We start from the raw sequence: 24156 nt of genomic DNA, 5'->3' as shown, positions 1-24156 counted from the left end.
ACCATGGTGCTTCATGTGTTCACATGGAATACGTATTACTTAAATATGTAAGATGAAAAAAAGTATGTTGGGGTCTGTCCTGAGAGACCTCCCCCCTCAAACAACCTCTAACCTGCAGTAAGGGAATAATTTAATGTAACTGTAGATTTTCTTAAGTACATGCCAGGGAATTTTTCCATGTGCTGATAGAAAACAAAGTGTTCTGCAATTCTGGACTTGAATGAGATTAATGTGATTGGGAATAATGGCTGGATATATATATGTTGTCTTTTTATCTAACCTGCCTTTAAATGCAGAAACAGCAGAAAGTGTCTTAGACTCATTACATGTCTATCATGTGCATGTCCAACTGATAGGAACGAATGTCACTGAAAACTTCACATATTTCAATCATTTATTTCAAATTGTGGAATCAGTAGATTCCTTACACACAGAGTGATCCAAGTCAGGCGTTCACATTTTGTCACTTTAGATGAAACTTGGTTTTTCAGGTAAAAAAAACATTAACATAAACTGAAAAGTCATGCCATGGCCATGTTTAAAATATTTCATAGTTGAAATTAAGTACCCAAAGGTTATCCATAGGCACAAAAAGGAACCAATGAGGAGTAAACCAGCAACACTGGGGGAAAGAACGGCATTGCAGTCGAAGGGACAAGGGAAGAGTGAGCAGAGGAGTATTTATTCTGAGGAGGGTGATTAATGGGACCAGCATCAGGTGAGTCGAATTAATACAAAAGTCTTGCAGCCATTGAGAAGCATGAACCAAGCAACTAAGTTCTGATAGCTCAAAACGGCCATTACCAAGACACACAGGTGATGTAACATGAACAAAGGAACGACACCAATATCTAAACAGAGCATTAGTAGACACAAGGATCTACCAAAATGCAAAATAAGTCCAAAGAGAAAAGGAATTCAACACAAAAGTAACATAGCAGAACCAAACTCCTTCCATGTCAAGATACGGCCTACACAATGACAAGAAAGACTGTTGACTTGTCCAGCAGACAGCCATCAGCACCCTTCACAAGGCAGATAAGCCATAAAAGGTTATTGCTAAGGACGAGGCAGCTCATAGACATCCAAGCATATTAATAGAAAGTTGAGAGGAAGGAAAAAGTGTTGTAGAAAAAGAACTTGAGCAACAAAAATAACATGAGCTATAATTGGCTTCATTGTAGGTTAGCAACTAATGAACCCAAGATAAACTCAGAAGTGTCTTAAAGAGAAAAAGAACTGAACTTATGCTCAGCAGTCTAAAGCGGTCACATTTTGCTTCTAAATCGAGGTTTGAGAGTGTAAAGGAAAAATAGTTTAGAGGCACAAGATCCAGGTCGTTCGAGGTCCAGTGGGAAACTTCCAAAGCCAGCGGATGACTTGAGCAGCCATGTCATCGGCTGGTTTTGGTTCACGGTGTTTCATCAGGTAAAGGCAGAGCAGTCGGCTACCAGGAAACACGTCAAGCTTTCCTCTTCTGACCAGCTTTATGGAGACACTAAATGTATTTTCCTGCAGGACCTGCTCACGCTGCCCAAAGTACTAACACCTGCTTTGATGACGGTGCTATCACTGTGCTTGAATGGCCACTATAACGGCACAACAATGTTGCATTAAGGCAGTAATTCCACTCAAAATACCTCTGGCCAGGTACTGAGGGGGTTTACTGTATAGAATACATAGACATCTTTTTTTTAGGAAGGAGATTTTGGATTAAAATACTTCTTTTATTTGACTAATGTAATATTTAAATTCTAATAATATTCTAATTTGTTTAAAAAAAACAACTTTGTTTTTGAAGGTTTTCTTTTTTTTTTTTTTAGATTGACAATAACTTGAAACACATAAATCTGCTTGAAACAAGTCCAGTTATGAGTTTCACGTTTTCTAAAATTGACTTACTGAAACTAATTCACTTTTTGATTACATTCCAATTTTACTGAGATGCACCTGTACAGATGAACGAGTCCCTCCGTGTGAACTGTTGAAGGATTCGCACGCGGATCGTTGCAGGCTTGAACGTCCTAACAAGGATTCAGTTTCATCTTGGCTCCAGTCTGAACGCTCCGCCTGCTCTCGCCGAGGATATTGACTTTCCCGCAAGTTAAAGCATTTAAATGTAGAGTGAGACAGATGCTGTATGTGGACTGGAGGCGACCGCAAAAAAAAAAAAAAAAGAAGAAGAAGAAAAGAAGGAACACGCGTGTGGGTGGAAGACTGGGGACGAAGGGACTTTACAATCCGCACGTATAGATTGACAGCCAAGGCAACTTTGTTTGCCACTTTTTAAGGAGATGCGCGCATCATCTTTCCTCACAAATGACCGCACTCTTCAGGGGGGGGGGGAAAAGCATCTCCTCCATGACGCGCAGAAATCCGTTCGTAAAACTGACGATCGTCACTCTTCGAGAGCGATAAAGAGGGATTAATTTCTGCGTTCAAAAACGTCATTGTTTGAACAACTGAATGAGTCAATGAGGATTTGATGGAGGAGCTGGGCTGACAGCGACGCTCTTCACAAGACTTAACTTTTTGGATTAGCGTGGCAGCGCCTTTTAACTCTCCCAGACGTTCCCCTCCTGACTGCGGAGAGGACCTGCGTCGGAACTCCTGACAGTTCTGGATCTCTTAATTGTCATGGGTTTGGCTTTCGGTGCGCAACAAGGAGGTTAATTCAAACTCAGCCGAAGGCATCCATCTACAGGAATGGTATTTCTGAGGGCATCCAAAGCCGAATCAGCGAAGTATTCATGAAGCAATATTTGAACTATTACAGGATGAGGCTGAGAACATCGAGGTTAGGTTATCTGTAAGTGTTGGAGCCGCTAGCAGATTCTAGCATGTTTTACTTTGACTTTTTTGGTTTGTTTGTTTTTTTGGTGCAAAAACTGTTATTTTATTTTTTTTTATTTTATTTGCTGTTTATGCCGCAGGTTTCTCCAGCTCGCGGCGCTTTGCTTTTACGCACAGGTAACTCCCACTTCCAGTTCAATAATAATTATTATTATTTTAAAAAAAAACAATTATGCTGCATAAAGTTGTTATTAATTTGAGTAAAACTTAAAAAAAGATACCTGGCCGATGACTTAACGGCAAGTAGCAACTCCCTTCAACAGGCTGCAGTAACAATGAAAACATTTTATTATGAGCGCTATGGCTGTTGGCAACTATTCAAACATCTTGAAAAATGTTAAGCTGCAGCCTAAAAGGTAATTGTTAAAACACATGTGGCTGCAGGACGGTTGAAATGATGAGGGCGAAAAAAGAAAAGAGCACAAGGAGGGGCGGAGGGGGGGATAAGAAGAAGTCATGAAAAGGTGAAAGATCATCGGTGGTAAAAAAAAAAAAAAAAAAAAAAAAAAAAAAAAACCAGCCTATCAAAGTGAACGCGTCTCCAAAACAGGCCACCCATAAATCAATGTTTAGACGGCAGAGTGATGCAGCTATCGGGATAAAATAAATGCATAATAATAATTCTGTGATATGACACATGTTTCATATTTTCTCGGTAGGACACTGTGCAGTCGCCTCCTAATTTCAAGCAGCACGTCACCGAACAGAGCCGGCTGTCGGACCGCATGAGCCGCAGACTGACCAGAACCTACCAGCTGTACAGCCGAACCAGTGGGAAGCACGTCCAGGTCCTGGCCAACAAGCGGGTCAATGCTAACGGGGACGACGGCGCGGTGCACGGTAGGTAGACACACTATATAATGACCAGTCAGAAGACATGTGTGTATCGTAACATCAACTTTGTACCAATTAATCCTCGTTTAATAACACACTGCTATGTTTTTTTTCTTACTTTTTTTTTGGGGGGGGGGGCAAAAAAATTAAGGTGAATATTCTCTCCGGTAATATTTGTTTAAAAAATGCAGCTTCGTAAAGAAGACTCATTAATATACATCAAAGTAAACATAATGCGAGACATTTTTTTCAAACAATAAAAATGTTTAAACTGAGTTGGGGTTTTTTTTTTACACTCTGTTGTTAAACAGCAAACTGATAGTGAATGAATAAATGAATGAATGAAAGTCCTCTGTTTATGGACAAACTGTGTTAATCCTTAAATGAAGATTTGTTCTTGAAGTCAGCTGAGTTTTTCTTTTTTGTTTTTTGTTGTTTTTTTTGGGTAGTAGAGCAGGTCTGAGACATAAGCGAACTAAGCTCCTGCTTTTTGCCCCCAGGCCAACAGGGGGCACCCAAGAGCTTTTGAATTTTCACATTACACATTATGAATGTCAAATAATTATGACTGTAGCCATATAAGCAATTAATATGCTTTAAATAAAATTGTCCTAATAATTTTAGATTTGCGGATTAAAGTAAAATCATTTCATTTTCTAAAATGAGGCCTTTTATTTTAGAAGTGATTTAAAACAGTAAACATTCTTTGTGTTTGGTGTTTTTTTCTCACTTGGTGGCTTAAACAGTAAAAGAAACTGTTTAACTGTTTAGTTTAACCCTGCAGACATCTTATTTAATCCTCTCATTTACTCATTCGTTCATTAATTTCTATACAAAGATATGTCTGTCTCTTTGCAAGATAGACGTGGCCAAGAAATCAGCAATGCAGCTTAAATACAAAGATCAAACAGCCATTTTTCATGTTGATATGTCTCACTGCTCAGGGCGGTATCTCTTGTGCTTATGCACAAGAGAAAAAAAAATTGTTATGGGTGAACAAATTCTCTAATCAAGTAGCAGTAGCCGACGCCCTGTCTTTTGCACAGTGTAAGAGTAAATATATGCAAACACACCCGCTGCTGAAAACCCAAACGCTTTCTCTCCCAGTTTAGTTCTTAATCCAGGAATCCCTATTGATTGAAATGTTTCCTTTATTCCTGTTATGAGCATATTTTCAGAGTTGCGTATTTAAGACAATTTTCTTTACTGCTTTCGGACAACATTTTATGATACTGTTATAGAGCACACCTACGATGGTTAACAAATAATTACAGAACAAATTGTTAATTATAATGAATACAGCTCATGAACCATTAAGAAGCGTCTGGAGCGCATTAGCGAAGAGCCAAAGAGGAGACGAATGTTGCCCAAAGGGGAGTATTTAACTGGACTCTCCTATGTACGGTACCAAACTGTTTTGTTTTTTTCATGTTGTGTTTTTTTTCATTGCAAAGCCTAAAACATGTCATCTTAACTTCTATTACTGCTAGATTTTTATAAATGTTATAAGGCTACCTTTCCTAGTCCAGTGTGTTAATATTACAGTCATATACAGTTATTTAATTAATTTGCTTCACCATTTCACACATTTTTAAAATGTTTTCTTTTCCCAAACTGCTAGTTGGATGTGTTTATAAACAACCTACTCAGGCTTATTTAATAGAGAGACTGTAGATCATGAAAAGGTGAAAAGCAACAGGAAAGTAGAGTTAAAGGACGTCTCAGCATTTGATGTCTCAATATAAGACATTGGTGAAATTTAATCCCGCTAAAAAGAAATTAACTAATGTACCATTAATGCTCATTAATAGTTTATTAATAATTTGTTTGTCATTTGACAGCACTGCATGTGGGAGCCTTATTGTAAAAAAAAAAACAAAATGTGACACTGCTAATGTACCTGAATTATTTTTAAAGCTTGTGTCTGATCTGAGGTCAGGTTCCCTGCATGATGTACTTGTTAAACAACAAGTCTTAAGATCAAATCAATTAAACTTGACCCCTCCTTTTTGACTTTTTCTTTTTTTGAGTCTGGATCAAAGTTGACTGCCAGCTCAACTAGTTCAGAGAAAAAAAAAAGATTTGAAAATGGTACAAAAGATTATGCAAGGTTAAGCATGATTTTAACAGCAGGTTGATCCCTTATTAAATTCCACACAGGGTCTAAGAGAAACCCTGGCCTGGCCCTGCTTCCACCCATCTTCCCACCTCCATCCTTCCAGCTGCTCTCTCCTACCCACTTCGACTTTATGGGTAATTTTTATTGCCTTGCAAGTCAATGTATGACTCAATTCATAAGCACTGGTTAAAGTTCGCATCTTTCTCTTCACTTCTCTCGTTGGTGTACTTTTTAAGCCTTCTTCAGGCTCTCAGAGAGAGGTCTGCCCTGCTCGTTTCGGCTGCACCCTCCGGGTGGGAGTCGCTCCCATAAACCAGCCCAAACCCAGACCGCTGCACCGCACTTGTGGTTGTGTCCCTCTGACCACAGTATTTCTCACTGTCCTTTATCCCCGTCTGAGCTGGCCCACAGAGCACAGAGCCTGACGGGCCCTCGGCATCAGCCAGGCCATGTGAAATCACTGTCATTTGATGCTATTTTGGAAGCCCTTGATGCTGCTTGTTAAAGGCGGGCTGCTGGATTATGGGAGATAAAGAGAGGATTCATGTCGTTTTAACAACTTGGGCTGTAACAATCTGCTTCATTTGTATCACGCTCATCTTGTCATCTTGTTTTTTGTCTGTGCAGCTAAGCTGGAAGTGGAGACAGATTCCTTTGGGAGTCGCGTTCGGATCAAAGGAGTGAAGACGGGATACTACATATGCATGAACAAGAGAGGGAAGCTGATTGGCAAGGTGGCTTGGTCTTAATGAAGCAACATGTTGAATGCTTTTCTTTTACTGTGGCTCTTACACGTCGTTGGGACACATATAAAGCCAGCCAGCGAAAACTTGTGGAAGTTGAAGATGATGTTTCAGCTCTCCCTAAAAAGCTCAACCTCTCCGCTTTTTTCTCCCCCAGCGAAAAGGACGAGGCAAGGACTGCATCTTCACCGAGATCGTCCTGGAAAACAACTACACAGCCCTGCAGAACGCCAAGTACGAGGGCTGGTACATGGCCTTCACGCGCAAGGGCCGCCCGAGGAAGGCCTCGAAGACCAAGCAGCACCAGAGGGAAGCCCACTTCATGAAGCGTCTTCCGAGGGGCCACTTGCTGAGCGACAGGAGGCCATTCGACGTCCTTCCTCTGCCCGTCCCCGTGCAGCCTCTCAGCAGGCGGACTAAACATTCCCATCACCAGCGCTCTGGGGGACGCTGAGGACCGAAACCACTGAAGAGGAACAACACAGAAGAACCACTTCAAGAGAAAGCATGGTGTGAACTCAAGTGCCCACACACTTTTTCTTTTTTTTTTTTTTTATTTGCCTCATTTCTGGACTTCTTACGTACTTCTTGGTTACTGGGTTTTATGTAAACTATCTAATCTGCTAGTTATTTACAGACTGTAGCAAGATTTCCCCGTATCTTTGGCTATTAAATCAGGGCATTTTACGTTCTGGAGAGCTCAAAAAAAAAAGACAAAGAAATCTCATGATGAGTTAGACGTTAGCCAGCTCAGCGTTAAAAAGAATGTTAAAAAGTGAAGCTAGACGTGGCAGCTATCTGTGGTTACAGCATCTCTCAGTCGACGTGCTCTCTCGGAGAATTATGTAACCTGTTTTTGTTTTTCTACATATAAGGATATATTTTTACTGTAAAAATGTAAATTACATCAAAGGATGGATATATTTATTGTAGAGTGTATATTAAAACCACTAAAGAGTTTCGTAAGCTGCTTGTGTGCTCTCTTGTGGTTGTTTTCGAAACTAGAAGCTAGCATACCAACCAGCCTCCTCCAAGCCCCCAAAAAAGAAAAAAAGTTGTTGCTTTTTTGTTTTTTTTTCTTCGTCTTCTTCAAGCTGAAAACCTAGATAACTGAGGGGCAATATCTGTGACAGGCTACTGAATTCAATGTGCTCAGCAAGTGAGACTTGGGCCTGAATGGTCTGAGCTATGCATTAAAAGCGATGAGGTCAGCCCACCATTTTGGCTCAAACAAAGGTTACCACCATGTAGTTGCATTTCTCACGATCGCACACCGTAACCCTCTGATCAAATGGGCCCTTTGTGGGACCTCATATAAAAGGGCATGTTATACAATAGTGGGTTCGAATAATAACACGAGGAGGGGTCAGTTATCAAAAAGAAGCCAGTCACACAGGGGGAGGGGTGGCAGAGAGGAAGCTGAGGGGTGGGGGGTGGGGGGTGGGGGGAAGCACCAGGGCCTGTGTGGCAAAATGTGGCATCAACTGAAAGAGGGGGAATGGCTGGGAAGAGGCATTCGGGAATGAAAGGGAAGCAAGAAAGAAACCCTCTTCCCAGAAGCAGTTGAGCATGACCGTCAAAGGCCAAATGACAGGGGAGAGGAAGACCCTAAACAGAGGAGTTGGGCTTCTCTCACCAAGCATGAGCTGGATGTCAAATTTGTTAAGTTTGTGCCTCCTGCTGCAGGACCATGGACTTTTTCCACTTTCTGTCTACTTACAACCACAAACTATAACCTATTTAAGTAGTATTCTGTGTGGTAACTATTTACTTCAACTCAATATTTAAAAAAAAAAGAAAAGCTGGACCATCCCCTAATGAAATGTGATCAAATGCTGTTTTGTCACTTCAGGGTTTGACAAATAAAAAATAAAATAAAATAAAAAAGTCCCCCAACAGAATTTCCAAAACAACAGGACTGGCTGGTTTAAATGTTTTCTTGTGTCCTGTCCTTTCCATCTGGAAGAAGACAAAGCACAATGGTGAGAGAGGACCTGTGGTTTTGTCTCTGCTTTTTGCACTTGCTTTCTGGGTTTGGACAAGCGGTGAAAAATGCAAGGAATCACAAGGTTGGGACAATCTATATTTAAGTGCCATTGTCCCATTTAAACAGCACTACCGCTTTTTTTTATATCCACTGTTTAAGCATCTTCAGTCGAACCGATTGTACTTCTTTAATATGCAGTGGGGAAAAATACCAATTTGTCTTTTTTTTTTTTCTATTGCACTTTTTTTTTTCTTTTAAAAGAAAGAGATAAAAAAAATTTTATTTCATATTTATTTCATCAAATGGGCAGTGCAAGGCAACTGGAAATATAATTTCACCGATTTGAATTTATTTCTGTTTTACAGTTTCTGCAGCATTTCAACCGACGTGTGTTTTAACAGGAAACGGTGAAACAAGCTTGTGTGATGGCTGTCAGGGTGGCCAACTGCGTGCAAACAACATGAGGGAATTCATTTAACACAAATGAGACGTCGTCGTACCCGTGACCTCTGAACAAACAAGCATAAAGCATTGTGTGTCCGGAGTGTTTTACTAGGGCATCAGTGAAAGCGGAGTGGTAGGTTATGTGACCCTCCTACCACCCCCCGCCGGAAAAAAGAAAACACCTTCAAATGAAGTGCAGTAAAACAGTAAATACATCTTTAGGGAACTAAGAAAATAAATGAATTTGCAAAGTTCTTAAATCAAGGTTTTAGAAAATGCATGTCTGTGTGTTGTCTTTTTATTATTAATACTGTCTACATCAGATTGAATAATTATCCATCAAAACTGAAAGCACTAGCCCAGAGACAAGGCACTGAGGAGCCAAACAAAAAGCTTAAAAACAAGCCTGCGAGTAAGGAGGGATATGACCATCTGAGGCGCTGCCTGAAATGCAGCCCTCTATCATTTTCTTTTCGTCATACTCAGAATTCACTGGGTTGTACAGTCGACGTCCCCTTCACCGGTCCCCTTCAGTTTCTTCACTTCCTTCAGCAGCTCCTGCTCCAGGGTTAAAATCTCTTTGGGTTTCTGGTACTGGACAAGAGAAAAGAAAGGAAACGGTCAACCTAGAATTACTTTGGTATATATAGTGTATATATACTTCTCTTTTTTTTTTTTTTAGATAAGAATGCAATTTTTAATTGTAAAAGGAACAGAAGGAGACACAATGAGAAAATTTTTTTTTTAGTGCTGATAAAACTTTTTTTTTTCTGAAGAGAACTATGATGGAGGCTTTCAGATCAAAACAGATCTAGCACTCTAGATCTGCTAGATCTAGAAAAAAAAAAAGATTACATCATCTTTTTTTTTATTGTTAAAAATGGTCAACATTAGAGAAAAAAAACATAATCATTAGAGTGTGTGTGACTTACACTGACTATTAAAGTGTTGTTGGCATGTGTGTAACTGAGTGCGGAGCCATCGAGCGGCAGCTGGCTTCGATCCAGATCAGGAACACTGAACTTCTTGTAATACCTGGGAAGACATGAAGAAGATGGCATAATGTAGCCGTAGAACCAATGAATGTATTGCACACAGTCCCATCTATATTTAAGACATAAGAACTGAATCCAGTAAGCATACATTACAAGAAAAAGAAGATGCTCAGGAAAATGCCATTGGTTTTGAGCAAATGTACTTTTTATTTGTGGTCTTTATGATGATGCATCTCTCAGAGGGCTCCATGGAAACACTGAAGACATCCTTGGTATAGGGAAGGTTACGGATTCGCCACTGAAAGCTGGTTTTTGTGTCTTTGCGCATAAACACCGGCTAAAGAGACAAAGTAGAATTTAAAAAATGCATTGATTTAAAAGAACTAACGCTTTATATGTATTGGATACATAAATAATAAAAAACCCACATTGGAGCAGTTTTCTTTAATGACATCGGAGTTGAGGGCTGCAGGTACGTTTACTGGCTCCCCAACTTCTACCTGCCAAACACCCTGAACTCCCAGCGTGCTTTTCTGCCGCCACTTTCTACCTGTAACGCACAGTGTTTCAGTAAAACACAATGAAATGTTACAGACACCATGCGTTATTAATCTGCAGATGTGTCAAGCAGAAAATCCGTTGCTTACAGATGAGTTCATCTGTTTTCAAGTTGTACTCTTCAGCCATTTCTTTTCCATCTGTGAAGAGGTAATGGATCTTCCTTTTCCCTGAAGGTCAAAGATAGAAACAAATGAACAATTCCAATATACACAAAAATAAAAACAGTACGAATCAAAATTGTTAGATTTTTTTGGATCAAATAGCAATTCTGGATGAACAGATTGTTATTTATGATCAAAGAATTAAAAATCTGGGTTTATTCTAAAAAATACCAATAAACGTTTACCTGCAATTATACAGAGAAGCCCAAAATTATTCACATTACTGGCAGATTTAGGTTAAATGTAATATCTCAATTTTACCAACATGATTCTTAATATTGAAAGTAATGTAAATTACAATAATAAGTTTTGGAGTGACTAAGCCAAACTTGAATCTGATAGAGAATCTGTGGGGGAAAAAATAAAGATTAGGGTGATGGGACGGAGGCTTACCACTCTTAAAGGGCTGGAAATTTTCAATAAAATGAAATTGCTGGTAAATTTTCAGTGAAAATGTACCAAAAGCTACTGAAGAGTTGGATCGCTTCTTGTATGTGTTTTTTTTTTTCATTTTGCTTTTCATTATTATTTTCTTAGTTGTATGATCCACTGATAGATACCCGTCTGATTTCCTACCAAAACAAACTTCTTGGTTGAATGAAAATAGTCCTAAACCTAAATCTATCAGGGGAATGAATAATTTGGGGTTTACCTGTCCAGTGAAGGTATTTAGCGTCTTTAACACAACTCTGTACCGCACTCTTGTGGCCAGATTGTGATTTGGAATATTTTTTTTAAAAAAAAAGGTTTTTGTTTTTCTTTTTTGTTTATTTATTTTTTTAACTTCTATTAACTCTGACAAATATTGAACCATATACTAACCAATGACTGCCTGACAGGCAACTGTCAAATCAGTTGTATTTGTGTAGACCATAACACAACATTTCTGTGTTAAAACTGCGTTTCTGTTGTGTGATATGAAAATTGCGTAGAATATTTCTGTGAATCTTTACATTTTTCATTTCAACAATATGTTTTAGTACACTTTTGTCTGACTAATAACGGATCTCATACGTGATAAGTAGAAGTGACGTTGAGATATATTAATTTTGAGGTACTACTGGTTCATCTACACTATCAACAAACGTATGCTAGTTTGTGTGTATTATTTACTATTCGCATGTAAAACCTCATTCTTTATTATTAAGTATGTGCGGCTTCCGCTCAAATGCAAAACGAGTTCGTTGCCTAGTAACACGACCTACACAGGTAGCTACCAGCGTACACTACAGAAATTAACTCATAGTCCCTACGAGACAAAAGAAATTCTGGTGATAATATGTTATGCAGTGCTTACCGTCCTGTATCAAGGCCGTTTTCTGCGAAGATTTCAGGACATCGATCCAGTTTTGCACGGCCATGTTTCCATGAGGGCCACTTCCGTATTCAACTTGTAACCCCAGCAACCTGATGACGTACACAAAAAAAGAGAAGCTAACGCTCGTTTTACACAGCATGGTTAAAAATAATTAATTCAATAAACAAGTAAACAAACAAATAAAGGTACACAACGTAATTATTTACAATATAAATTCTGAAAATGTACCAAAGACACACTCTGGGCTTAACGTAACGATTGCATCACACCCGGAAGTGAAACATTTAAATTGCACGTTTTACTTCCGCTGTCATCGTTACCGTGTTTGTGGTTGGAGTAGAAGTGGGGTAAGAGCTGCGATTTTAAGTTTGAGATTTCACTTTTAAGCTACGCAGTTTTCTTTACGTTGTTAAACCTGGGCTCCAAATCGAAAGGGATTTATTACACACACACATGTTTATACGTCTAACGTCATCTTAAATTACAGCTAGCTTGCTACTAGCACAATACAAGTAGTGGTATTTTATCTAGGCAGCAAAAACTAGTGGGTAAGATGGTTTTAGACTAGCGAAGATGTAATTTTGTTAACCTTTTGAAAATGTTAGTGATGTGAAGTCCAGATTAAATATCACAGTAAAAACTTTAAATGGGGCTGCAGGAGGTATTTATAGTTCTGCTGCAAGAGTTGATGTGATCGTTTACTCAAGTGCTATTCCATGTTGCAGATTCCTATATCTTTAAGCTCTATTCCATCTTTAAGAGAAAGGTTAAATATTAGACTAAAGAGCGATTTTATGTCATTTAGCATTCCAGCTAACCTATGGGCTTACTTTGTTAAATAATATATACACTTTGTATTTACATATGCTCAAAAGTAATATTCATGATCAATTTTATTTAGAATGCAAAATCACACAGTTTTAATTTGATAGAGCTATCCTACGTGGAGATAATGTGCAGGGATTTGAAGTAATCTTTATTTTTTTTGTCATTGGTGACAGTAAATCCAGGCTTTTTTATGATTACAGATGATTCACGTTAAGCCCCTCTTCTGGTAATCCATACTGATAAGTATACTGCTCAAAAAAATAAAGGGAACACTTTAAGTGTTAAACACCTGTTTAAGTGTTCCCTTTATTTTTTTGAGCAGAGCTCAGCTTATGCTGCAGAGCTCCATACTGCATTGTTTTAACCCGCTTTATGCAACAGGGCGGTGGCTCCTCGCTCCAACAACCAGGATGGAGCCTCGACACGGGATCATGAAAGCCTTCCCCAAAGTTAAACGGGCTAAAGTGTTGCAGGGGAAGGACGTGCCTCCCCTCAAGAAGAAAGCAGAGGAACATGATGTCACAGGTTGCTATTTTTGCCTTCGTGAGCTGTAGTCTGACACGGGCAGCTTGAAAAATATAATTGGTACATTGTTGGTTAAAGATGTTTATGCCCCTTTTCTACAAATTTTTGCTCAAGTTGCAGCCACAAACTTCCATGTTTAATGATGGATTTTGTGATAGACCAAAAAAGTAGGGCATTGTTGCAAAGCAGATGGAAAATAGGTTTCCTCCTATATATTTCACAGATTCCTTTCACTTCAAAATTATGCACAACTTTGTTTTGATCTATCACATAGAAGTTTGTAAAAAAAAATACATTGCCTGTTGTCATAAAATAGGAAAAGGTTTAAGGGATATGATTATTTATGGGTGGTGTATGAAGCAAATTATCAAGAGAAACAAATCCTCACTACCCTTCAGAATCCGTTAAGCATGCTGCTCTATTGCTTATTTTTTGCTTCCCTGCTTCAGGAGACTTCTTCAACGGCGTCACAGTGTACCTTCTACCTGCTGGAATCGGAAACGCCAGATGCCAGATCTTCCACAGGCAAATCCAGCAGAATGGAGGGCAAATCCAGAGTTCGTTGTCCCCCTCTGTCACTCATGTTGTTGTTGATGACACCATGGACAGTGACAGGGCTCTGCGCCTGATGAAGGTGGATCGTCTGCCATCTGACGTTCATCTGGTGAAATGCACGTGGTTAAGCTTGTGTATTAGTGAGAAGAAAGTCCTGGATGAGGAAAACTACAGCCTTCTGTTACCCAAAAGGTTCGTCGTCTAATTATTCTTTATTCTAGAACATGGTTTCAATAATGTTTTTAAACTATTGCCACTTTTATTTCTGTCATATTTTATCAGTTTTCACATGATCACTTACACATTAGGGGTGGGCACCTATCATGTATTTATCGTTGGTCATGAAAAATTTCTTGTTTGTTCCACGAGAGCGTCAGTAAATTAGACGCTTGATTCAATGCACTTCCTATGTTCAGTTTAAATCACAGTTCTTAAAGCAAGTGCTGTCCTGAATTAGCCCAGTTCAAGTGGGAATCTTTATTTAAGAACAATATTTTTGTTTGTGCTGCTATGAATACTGTGCCATGCACAGCCATAAAGTTTTTTTTAAAAAAGCAGTAAAAGGTTTTTTATTGTTTTTTTGGTCATTTTTAACATTATCACAATAATACCACAAAGTACTGTGATATAGTTCTAAGTAAATATTGGCCTTTTACACATTCTTTTGACAATTCAAAGCAACTAAATTATCAGTCTAACAACATTTTTCGTGTGATTTTACAAAGAGACTCGGAATCAAAGCATGAAAGTACAGAAGACAAGCAATCAGAAAATACTGAACATCCTGCTGAAACAACCACAGAGCCAGAAATTCATCTTACCAAGGAAGAGGAGACTGTAGACATAGTAAGTTTCCATGTATCAGCTACATATTTACTTCTGTCGACAACTATGCTTAGACATGTTGCATCATCATTCACATTTTACGTTGCTTCTGCTTCCAGACAATCCCAAAGGCCAAAGAAGAAGCTAACAGAGAAGAAGATGGCGTCTCTCAGAGCGACCTGGAAGCCCTCATCACCGGACGGCACCCTAAAGAGGAGACTCCCGACTCCAGCACAAACTCCGGTCCAGATGCAGCCGCCTCTGCTGCTGAAGCTCAGAAACCCGTTTCAGGAAAGTGGGTCTGTGCTCAGTCTTCTCAGTGCAAAAGTAACAACTTCAACAAATGCATCACAGACAAGCTGGAAGTGTTGGCCAAGGCCTACACACACCAAGGAGACAAGTGGAGAGCACTGGGCTACTCCAAGGCTATCAACGCACTGAAGAGCTTCCACAAGCCCATCACATCATATCAGGTAGCCTATAGAAACCTTTATTAGCTGGTTTTGTATTATTGACTTTAACTGTGCCACTCTTTACACACAAATATATGATTTAAACTGGTGAATTTTATCTCTAGCTGTATGTTTGGGGTCATTGCCTTCCCGGAAGGTGAATCTCCACCTGCATCTCAAAGTATTTTCTTTCAGGATTGCCCTGTTTTTAGCTCCACCCATCTCCCCTGTCCCCACAGCATGATGCAGCCAGCACCGTGTTTCACTTTAGGGTCTCTGGTCTTTATGATGCCATTGCTCCTTCAGACTAGTGGCAGCAACAGTTGGCAAACACCTAGTTGAACTGTGCGTCTGCTGAGCTCATCATACGAACTACTGTATTTCTTGGTGTAAATGAAATAATGGTGGCTCACTATTCAGATGAAGGCAGAGTTTTGGAACAAGTAGGAGCTTCTTGAAGAGACAGAGTCCCAACTTCAAGACTGTAAATTACAAAGTCAAAATTCTTTTTAGTCATCTTTGATATACGCAGCATTTTTATCAATCAGTCTAATTGTATTTGTGTAGCACATTTCAACAGCAAACCATTTCAAAGTGCTTTACATCATAAAAACACAAAAAAACACAGTCATGCGACACAGAATCAACAATCGAAACATTACATTTAATCAAGCGCCATTGTTAAGTTCTTAATTGATTATGCCTTAAAGGCATCTCTAAATAGGTTGGTTTTTAGTCTAGATTTAAAGGCACTTGGTGTTTCAGCAGTTTTGCAGAAAGCAACATAGTTACTTGATTGTACTATAAAACGGCACTATGTTCCTGGAAAATACATTCTTTAAATTACACAAATGTGTAATCCTCAATTTACCTATCTGGCAACTTCTGAAGGCAAATAATTTCGCTGGGATTTTATTTGGATGTGCCAAATTCAAACGAGCTGAATAAACATACACACCCCAAACCTGTTTCTGTTGATCAATCATAATGTCAATAAATAACACTGATGTTCATGGTTGCAATGTAAAAAAGTTTGAGGGGGATTAATTATTTTTTCTGCCCCCCACACCTTTGGTGTTAGGAAGCTTGTCAGATCCCTGGAATAGGAAAACGCATGGCGGATAAAATAGAAGAAATTATGGAGAGTGGTCACCTGAGGAAGCTCGATCACATTGGAGAGGCCGTGCCTGTCTTGGAGCTTTTCACCAACATTTGGGGAGCAGGAGCGAAAACGGCCCAACTTTGGTACCAACAGGTAAAAACAAAAACATTGCCAGTGCTACAGAGATCCTGGGCTGTAGCACCTTAGCCCATCAAAGTCATATTTAATATCTATTACGTCATACATTATGTTCACGTGATTAAAGCTCAAATAATGCATCGACTTCAGTTTTTTAGTCAAGTTGTTTATAAAATTTTCTACCTAGGGAAACCCAGCCGATTGCATTGAGTCATTAGCTAAGTGTTTTGACCAAGTCCCAGTTTCTTGCCTGCGTATTGTGGCATATCCAAAATTGAGCTTTGTAATCTTTGTTTTTAATGTTATGTTATTAAACTACTATTGAAACCTATTATAAATATACTTTTGTATTTTTTTTTACTTACTTTTTTACCTTTTGCTTAAAGGTAAATTATTTTAGAGAAAAAAAGCATAATCTCTGAATCTCCTGATGTGTCTTGCAGGGCTTTCGCACCCTGGACGACATCCGAACCAAAGCCCACCTAACCAGCACTCAGAAAATAGGACTGAAGCACTACGATGACCTTCTAGACCGAATGCCTAGAGAAGAGGCGGCAGCCATAGAGAAAGTGGTAATGTATATTAATTTGTAATACTGCAAGCATTTAGTACTCTCTGGCTGAAATACCTTTGTTCCTTTTATCATGTCAATGTGTTTACAAGAAATTAGGGGGGGGAATCAACCTCAACTTATAGCCCTGAAATAGAATTGTGTTGTTTAGCAGAACGCAGTGAAAATACAAACATTATACAAAATTATACAACAAATACTTAGCTCAACAAATAGGAGATTATGGGTGAGGGAAATAAAGATGTAAAAACAAACCAAAAGCATAGTTGTGATACAACCTCCAGTCATATTGGAAAGAGAAACTAGCGAACACACGGACAGCAGAAGAGAAAGTCCACAACGAGACACTGCGAGTTGGGCTTGCTACAATCAGTACAGATATAAAGGACAACAACAAGTTATTCGGCTCTAAAATACATTTTATGACTCATAAGTTTTTATCCTTTGCAGGTGAGCGATGCTGCACATGCCGTCGATGCCGCCCTCGTGGCAATGGCGTGCGGCTCTTACCGTCGCGGGAAAGCAACGTGCGGAGATGTGGACGTTCTTATCTCTCACCCTGACGGCAAGTCCCACAAGGGAGTTTTCAGTAAAGTCTTACAGATTCTCCATGACAGTGGTAAGCCCTATACTATCAGATAGACACATGTTTTTTTTTTTTTATTGTTTTCATTTATAATAATGAAAAGAACATCAATCTGTGTTCCAAAGGGTTTCTAACAGATGACCTGGTGAGCCACGAAGACAACGGAGAACAGAAGAAATACATGGGCGTTTGCCGTTTGCCAGGGCCCGGTTGGCGCCACCGCAGGCTGGACGTCATCGTCGTGCCTTACGAGGAGTTTGCCTGCTCGCTTATGTATTTCACCGGCTCGGCCCACTTCAACCGCTCCATGAGAGCACTGGCAAAGACGAAAAATATGAGCTTATCGGAGCACTCTCTTAACAAAGACGTGGTGCGTCAAGGCAGCTTGAAGACGCACGGTGGCAACCCACTACCCACGGCAACGGAGAAAGATGTTTTTAGACTTCTAGGGATACCGTACAGACCACCGCAAGAAAGGGACTGGTGATGATCTCCGAACAAAAATTTGCTTTTAGAAAAAGAGAGCTTGATATGTATTTATGAATGGTAAATCCGGAATTATGCAAACACACTGCTCATTGATATTTAAAGATAAAAAAAAAATCATGAAAGTATTTCACTAGCCAATTTATTTAGCAAAATAAAATGTCTGGATTCATAATAAAGGTTATTATGATAACATTTGCTTTGTTGATCTGTAGAGCTTCACTGCAAATGAGGCTCTTGTCTCAAGGAATCTTTGGAAAATCTGGACTATATTTATTATATATGCATATGTTTATTGAAAATGAAGGCTGAAAATACACATACTAATACTTGTTTCCAGATGCCTATTCAACTTCAAAACTTCTCCTGACAAGAAATTATGATAAATACACTTACATCTCCAACACTTAGTTTTATTTAGTTCTGCACTCAATGCCGTGGTGCATTGCAGCAGCTCCCCTCCCTCCAGAGATGAGACATGTTTCAGGGACCTCAGGAAAGACAGGCTATTCCTTGCATCTGAAGATGAACATGAGATCAAATTCTCTATTGGCTCATAAAAATTGGTGAAATAGTCCTTTAGCCCACAAAGATATGTGTTAATTTTTTTCCTTGAGGTTCAGATTTTGTTTTTTACAGTCTTTTGTTAAAGATGCAGTATGTAACTTTCATAAAAAATATATTTTTTTGTACATATTTTTAAAAACTGCAGCTCTTGTTGTGACAGATAAGAAATAATTTGAAAAAACAAGCTCCTCTGCCTCCACCCTGTGGTCCTTCTGCCATTTGCGGAAATACATCGCTAGGTTAGAAACAACCACTCATGCCCAGGAGGAAGGTCTTAGCGCTGTCAGTCATGCTTGTGTGCGCTGCCCACATCCTCGCCCTTGCTCTCTGGTAATGACTGCTCAGGCTAGTTAGCATACCTAATGATAGCGGTGGATAAACAGTTTTCCTGGACTGGTAAGTTATTTTTCTGACATTAGCACATTTAGCAGCACATACACGAACTTGACTTGACTCCTCCTGACTCTGATTGGTTGTTTTTGACTGAGAAAGGTGCATTTCTGCAGAATAGGAGCTCAGGGAGGAGGTGAAGAAGTGTGATTTTTTCATATACCAGGGTATTTTGGGTAAAAAAAGAGCAGATAAGTTGGATAAGGAGGCGGTTACTAAAGGAGTTATTGATATGCCAATAAAATGATCTAAAATCAAAGGCAAAAGCATTGTTTGGAAAGAAAATAAGAAGTTATGGAAAATAGGTGCGATAATAAAATAAATGGAAAACATTTGCTGTATAGACCACAAAATACAATTGATGTTATAATAATTAGAGGAACAAACAGGAGAGAGGAGATAATTCTAAATACAATAAGAACCGGTCATAGTTTTTTGAATGGGGAACGTCTTACTGGTTTATTGGTGTAGAAATTATAGAACACGTTTTTATTAGTTACAGAAAATATGAGGGTCAAAGAAGATTATTGATTGTGGAAATAGGTTTTAATACAGATTAGACATTTTAAAATGTTGTTGTTGTATGGAGCTCCATATTGTTCCGATAAATAGTAATGAACGGAAAGATTTGTCTGTTTTTGAAAAATACAGTACTGGAGAATTTGAGGAAAGGCGATAAGTAGTAAAATCCGATAGATGGCAGTAGTGCGACATTGATGGGTGCAAGCTCCCGTTAAAAACTAAAGAAGAAGAAGACAGTATGAATTTGAGGAAGAACAGCGTGCTTCCCTGAGTTTGTATGAAAACTGAACTTTATCCACTCAGTAATTGCTAAAAGAGCATCATAAGAGTAGGTAACAACAAAGACGTGGAGGCAGCAGCAGCTCAAATGGTGGCGGCGAGCTGCTGTCGGAGACATTTCTGAAGAAGCTAAAAAGGGACAAAGAAAATAACCTGCGACACATCATGGAGGCTGGTTTCAACCACAAGGTTCTGCTAGACGGGTTAGGTTTGTATGTTTTCATGACAGTTGCAGTTGAGGAACATGTTAAGACGACTAATGGATCAGTTACTTAAAGCTCAAATTTAGCCAATGACATTTTAGACGAGCGACGTCCGCCATATTGTGAGTGGTAAGAGGGTTTGGAAACCGATTAAAGTGTGCTCTGAGACACCGCGGGGTTTAAAATCTCTTTCGGCTAGTTTAGCGTTACTTTTGTTTATGCTGCTGCACAAAAAAAATTATGGTTTTTATATTTTAAAAAGGCTTTTAAACACATCGGCTCAGTTTGAAATTCAGGAAAAGGACAAAGCCACATATCCAGACATGGTCTTGTAGTTTTGTTGACTTGAAATTAGTCAATCTACCAAAACAAAAATGTGTGGAATTTTATTGTATTGCTGTTATGTGTAGATGAATGACAAAGCAGAATCTGCTCAGATTATAGATGAACTGGTAGGAGCATCAGACTGAGGCAGATGTTTGTTCCTCAGTCTGACTGTCCTGATTAGACTAATGTCTAATCAGGACCAGTTTATTGAACCAGGAGTTAAACAATGTGTGTTCATTTTAACAGGCTATAAATCATCGCAAAATTTATCAGAATTACATCAATATGTTCATGCAAAGTGACGTTTGATACTAAATTTCCTAAAATAAATGGAAGATTCACAATGGGTCTGTAATTAGATTTTTGGTGTTAAGGTTGGTTTTTACTCATTTTCTCCTTTTTAAAACCTGTCTTTTCCACATAGAAACTAGTTTAAAAATATATTTTGTGCCACTGATGGCAATTCTATACAGGAGTTATTGAGACAAAAAGAGGCAGAAATGGTTTCATCGTGAGGTTGTTGAGACTGGGTGAAAAGATGTTCACATAAATAGACAGAAACCTTCCTGCAATATAAAGGATAAGAAAATGTTTTAATTAAATTTAACCAAATAATCTAAATATATCTTTATTAAAGTAGTTCAGTCCAAGCTACAGCCCAAATACTTTCTAATATGCATAATGTGTTTCCATGTTTGCTACAGATGTTAAGCAAATGCTGATGGTTAAAGAAGCTCCTGAAGACCACAGATCTGCTGCTGAGCTGCATGACCCAAAACCCCAGCAGATAAAGGAGGAGCAGGAAGAAGTCTGCATCAGTCTGGGGGCAGAGCAGCTTAAGGGGGAGGAGGATATTGATGCCATCAGGTGTCCAGTCTCTGCTACTCCGATAAAGACTGAGGATGATAAACAGTCCATTCTGCTCTTACGGAATCTTTATAAAGACGAAATTAAAGAGAGAGATCTTCCAAAAGAAATTGATGAGGAAGAATCCATCAAAATAGAAAACTGTGGAGATGGTTCTACTTTCTTAAAGACTGAAGATACTGAGGATGATGATGTAAACGAGTTTACTTCTGAGTTAGATTCTGGTCTGAAAACTGAGAACTTGCACAATGACTGGCAGGAGAGAAGAGCTCCAGAATCAGATGGGAACATTAACAAACCTTTTAACTCTTCTGAGTTTCCTGAACAATTTGTTCACTCTTGCTCTCTTCAGACAGATATGACACATTCAGAAATGGGATCTTCAACCACTGTGGGTAATAAATGTTTTACAGAGAAGAAAAATGTGGACTCAAAAAGTAAGATCCAGACAGGAGTGAAGTTGAGCTGTGAATACTGTGGTAAAACATTTTCTGGTAAATACACTTTAAACACGCATGAGAGAATCCATACAGGGCAGAAACCTTTTTGTTGTGATCTCTGTGGACAAAGATTTAACCAAAAATCTACTTTAAACAGACACATGAGAAACCACACAGGACAGAAACCTTTCTGCTGTGATTTTTGTGAACAAAAATTTAGCCAAAAATCACATTTAATCAGGCACATGAGAAACCACACTGGACAGAAACCTTTTTGTTGTGACTTTTGTGGACAAAGATTTAGCCAAAAATCACATTTAAGCCGACACATGAGAAACCACAATGGAGAAAAACCTTTTGGTTGTGATTTATGTGGACACAAATTTGGTGAGAAATCAAATTTAAATATACACATGAGAATCCACACAGGACAGAAACCGTTCTGTTGTGATATATGTGGACAAAATTTTGCCGCAAAATCAAATTTAATCACACACACGAGAAGCCACACAGGACAGAAACCTTTCTATTGTGATGTCTGTGGACAAAAATTTAGCCGAAAATCACATTTAAACACGCACATGAGAATCCACACTGGACAGAAACCTTTCTGTTGTGATCTCTGTGGACAAAGATTTAACCAAAAATCTAATTTAAACACACACATGAGAATCCATACAAAAGGAAAAAATGTTTAGCTATGAATACTCAAACTGCACGGCACCAGTTAGCTGTTAAACATTAATGACAACATAGTTGTCATTAAAGTCAAGAGTTTTCTCTCTGTGGTTTCAGTATTATCTAGAGGTACTTTTTTGTATTTTATTTCTTAAACGATTAGTTGTAATAGACTTTATTTGAGAAATATTTATTTTAGATACAAAAACAATACAGTAATACTGTAACGATACTGCAGGTTGTTTAGTTTTTAGAAATTTTAAGAAACTATTGTCACACGAAAGTCACTATGTTGTTCATGCTGCAATGCATTTTGGGTAAATGCCATCTATAGGTCCAACTGCACTAGCTCCGTCCAGCCAAACCAGCGATGACAAACGTCATTAAGCCTTTTTAATTTGAACCAGAGCACGTTAAAATCCATTGAAGTGCAGAAATCACAAGAGGTAATGAAAATGACGAGAAACAAACAGATGAAGAGGACAGAGTTGGCTATAGGAGCTTGTGTTTCGCTGTTGTTGCCACCTTCAGCATCATAAATGAAACGATGAATGATACATACCTCTTGTCAGACTGTGTGATCCTGTAAGTACTTCTAACAACTGTTTGGGGTCGGTTGGATCGTTGATTTCATATTCAGTACCGGTGACAGTGTAGCTCCATTAGCATTTCAAAGAGCTTCCAGTTCTGCCTGTCTCAGCACGGTATTTATTTTTAGCTTGCAAAGGTAATGATCACCTGTTAGCCTTTGTCAGTTTTGCTCATATAAATGACACAATGTCCTCTGGAGAAAAATGTTGAGGGCATAAATGTAGGTTCTTTGGAAGTTGCTGTCTCCCACTATGCTCTTTTTTCATATGGGAATTTATCCAGATTCACCTTCCCTGCATACATTTATTTGGTTCATTATTGGACATTCATGTCAACTTTTCTGGCCAGTATTTTTTAATACGGTCTGGAGATCTGTCCTGTAACAAAAGAAAATCTGGTAAATTGTGTAATGTGATGATAAATTAACATCACATTACACTAATGTCAACACTAATTAAGACAACCCATGATGTGGTAAACTAGAACGTCTTTGTGCTACATAGCACCAACTACGGTTCAGGAATGGTCCAGTGCTGTGTTATGTTAATCATCTGGGATGGTACTTGGGGATCCTCCAACCCACTCTAGGTCCCCCGCTGTCTCCAGCACTACCTTGGGCCCCTTTCCTTGTAATTTGGTTGTGTTGACTTAGGCTGTAGTTTGTAATAAAATCTTCGCCTTTTCCAACCAAAGTCCAGCCTGAAGAGCCTTATTCCTGAACCATCACCTCACCAACCCCTTGAAGACACTGACAGAATACACCACAGAAGCTTCCAAGCTTCTGCCTCACATAGCACGCCTCCTCTGTAATGTCCCCACTCAGCTCCTTCAGACTAGCTAGCAGCAGTTAGCAAACACCTGGTGAAACTGCTAGCTGAGCTCATCGTACAAGCTACTTCTCGGTGCAGAACTGGTAAAAACGTTGTTAAAGGTTTAGTAGATTGTTGTTAAAGGGTGGAGTTTCGGAAATTGCAGGCATTTTTAAAGACATAGAGGCCCAATTTCAAGGCCTTATTTTTTTTATAACTTAAGGCTACTTGACTATATAAAATGGCACCATGTGCCTAGAAAATACATAATGCTGGCCCATTAAGACCACGTCAAGTTTGGAACCAGGGTCAAATCTTTTATTTCCAAAAATTCCGAGGCCACCTTCCAAAGTGTTTATATCCACTTTATGCTTTTCATTCATTCTTCCTGAAGGACACA

The 24156-nt window shown here is 38.9% G+C and overlaps 4 protein-coding genes across 5 annotated transcripts; 3 read left to right on the top strand and 1 right to left on the bottom strand.

Moving 5' to 3' along the window:
• The first annotated feature begins 407 nt into the window (after positions 1-407).
• LOC102224699 (fibroblast growth factor 8b) lies at positions 408-7519 on the top strand. Its single transcript, XM_005810337.3, has 5 exons — positions 408-2809; positions 2934-2970; positions 3513-3693; positions 6434-6540; positions 6707-7519. The coding sequence occupies exons 1-5, from the start codon at positions 2751-2753 to the stop codon at positions 7001-7003; spliced, it is 681 nt and encodes a 226-aa protein (XP_005810394.1). The 5' UTR covers positions 408-2750; the 3' UTR covers positions 7004-7519.
• A 1741-nt stretch (positions 7520-9260) lies between these two features.
• dpcd (deleted in primary ciliary dyskinesia homolog (mouse)) lies at positions 9261-12105 on the bottom strand. Its single transcript, XM_005810336.3, has 6 exons — positions 11995-12105; positions 10623-10703; positions 10404-10525; positions 10179-10312; positions 9913-10015; positions 9261-9574 (listed from the first exon to the last, which is right to left on the bottom strand). The coding sequence occupies exons 1-6, from the start codon at positions 12056-12058 to the stop codon at positions 9470-9472; spliced, it is 609 nt and encodes a 202-aa protein (XP_005810393.1). The 5' UTR covers positions 12059-12105; the 3' UTR covers positions 9261-9469.
• Positions 12106-12292: 187 nt separating this feature from the next.
• On the top strand, positions 12293-18278 carry poll (DNA polymerase lambda). Its single transcript, XM_014473041.2, has 9 exons — positions 12293-12362; positions 13225-13368; positions 13818-14115; positions 14649-14769; positions 14868-15221; positions 16282-16455; positions 16884-17012; positions 17462-17630; positions 17723-18278. The coding sequence occupies exons 2-9, from the start codon at positions 13254-13256 to the stop codon at positions 18082-18084; spliced, it is 1722 nt and encodes a 573-aa protein (XP_014328527.1). The 5' UTR covers positions 12293-12362; positions 13225-13253; the 3' UTR covers positions 18085-18278.
• Positions 18279-19797: 1519 nt separating this feature from the next.
• LOC106699978 (zinc finger protein OZF-like) lies at positions 19798-23766 on the top strand. 2 transcript variants are annotated; one of them, XM_023333306.1, is made up of 2 exons: positions 19798-20049; positions 21076-23765. In XM_023333306.1, the coding sequence occupies exons 1-2, from the start codon at positions 20007-20009 to the stop codon at positions 22374-22376; spliced, it is 1344 nt and encodes a 447-aa protein (XP_023189074.1). In that variant the 5' UTR covers positions 19798-20006; the 3' UTR covers positions 22377-23765. The 2 variants fall into 2 exon arrangements, with proteins under 2 accessions (XP_023189074.1, XP_023189075.1); XM_023333307.1 differs by having other exon boundaries at positions 19955-20044; positions 21076-23766.
• The last annotated feature ends 390 nt before the right edge of the window (positions 23767-24156 follow it).

The sequence above is a fragment of the Xiphophorus maculatus genome, chromosome 5 (genome assembly GCF_002775205.1).
Source record: "Xiphophorus maculatus strain JP 163 A chromosome 5, X_maculatus-5.0-male, whole genome shotgun sequence".
Taxonomy (NCBI): Eukaryota; Metazoa; Chordata; class Actinopteri; order Cyprinodontiformes; family Poeciliidae; genus Xiphophorus; species Xiphophorus maculatus.
The sequence above is the reverse complement of the archived record's forward strand: the minus strand, read 5'-3'. Positions and strand labels throughout refer to the sequence as shown.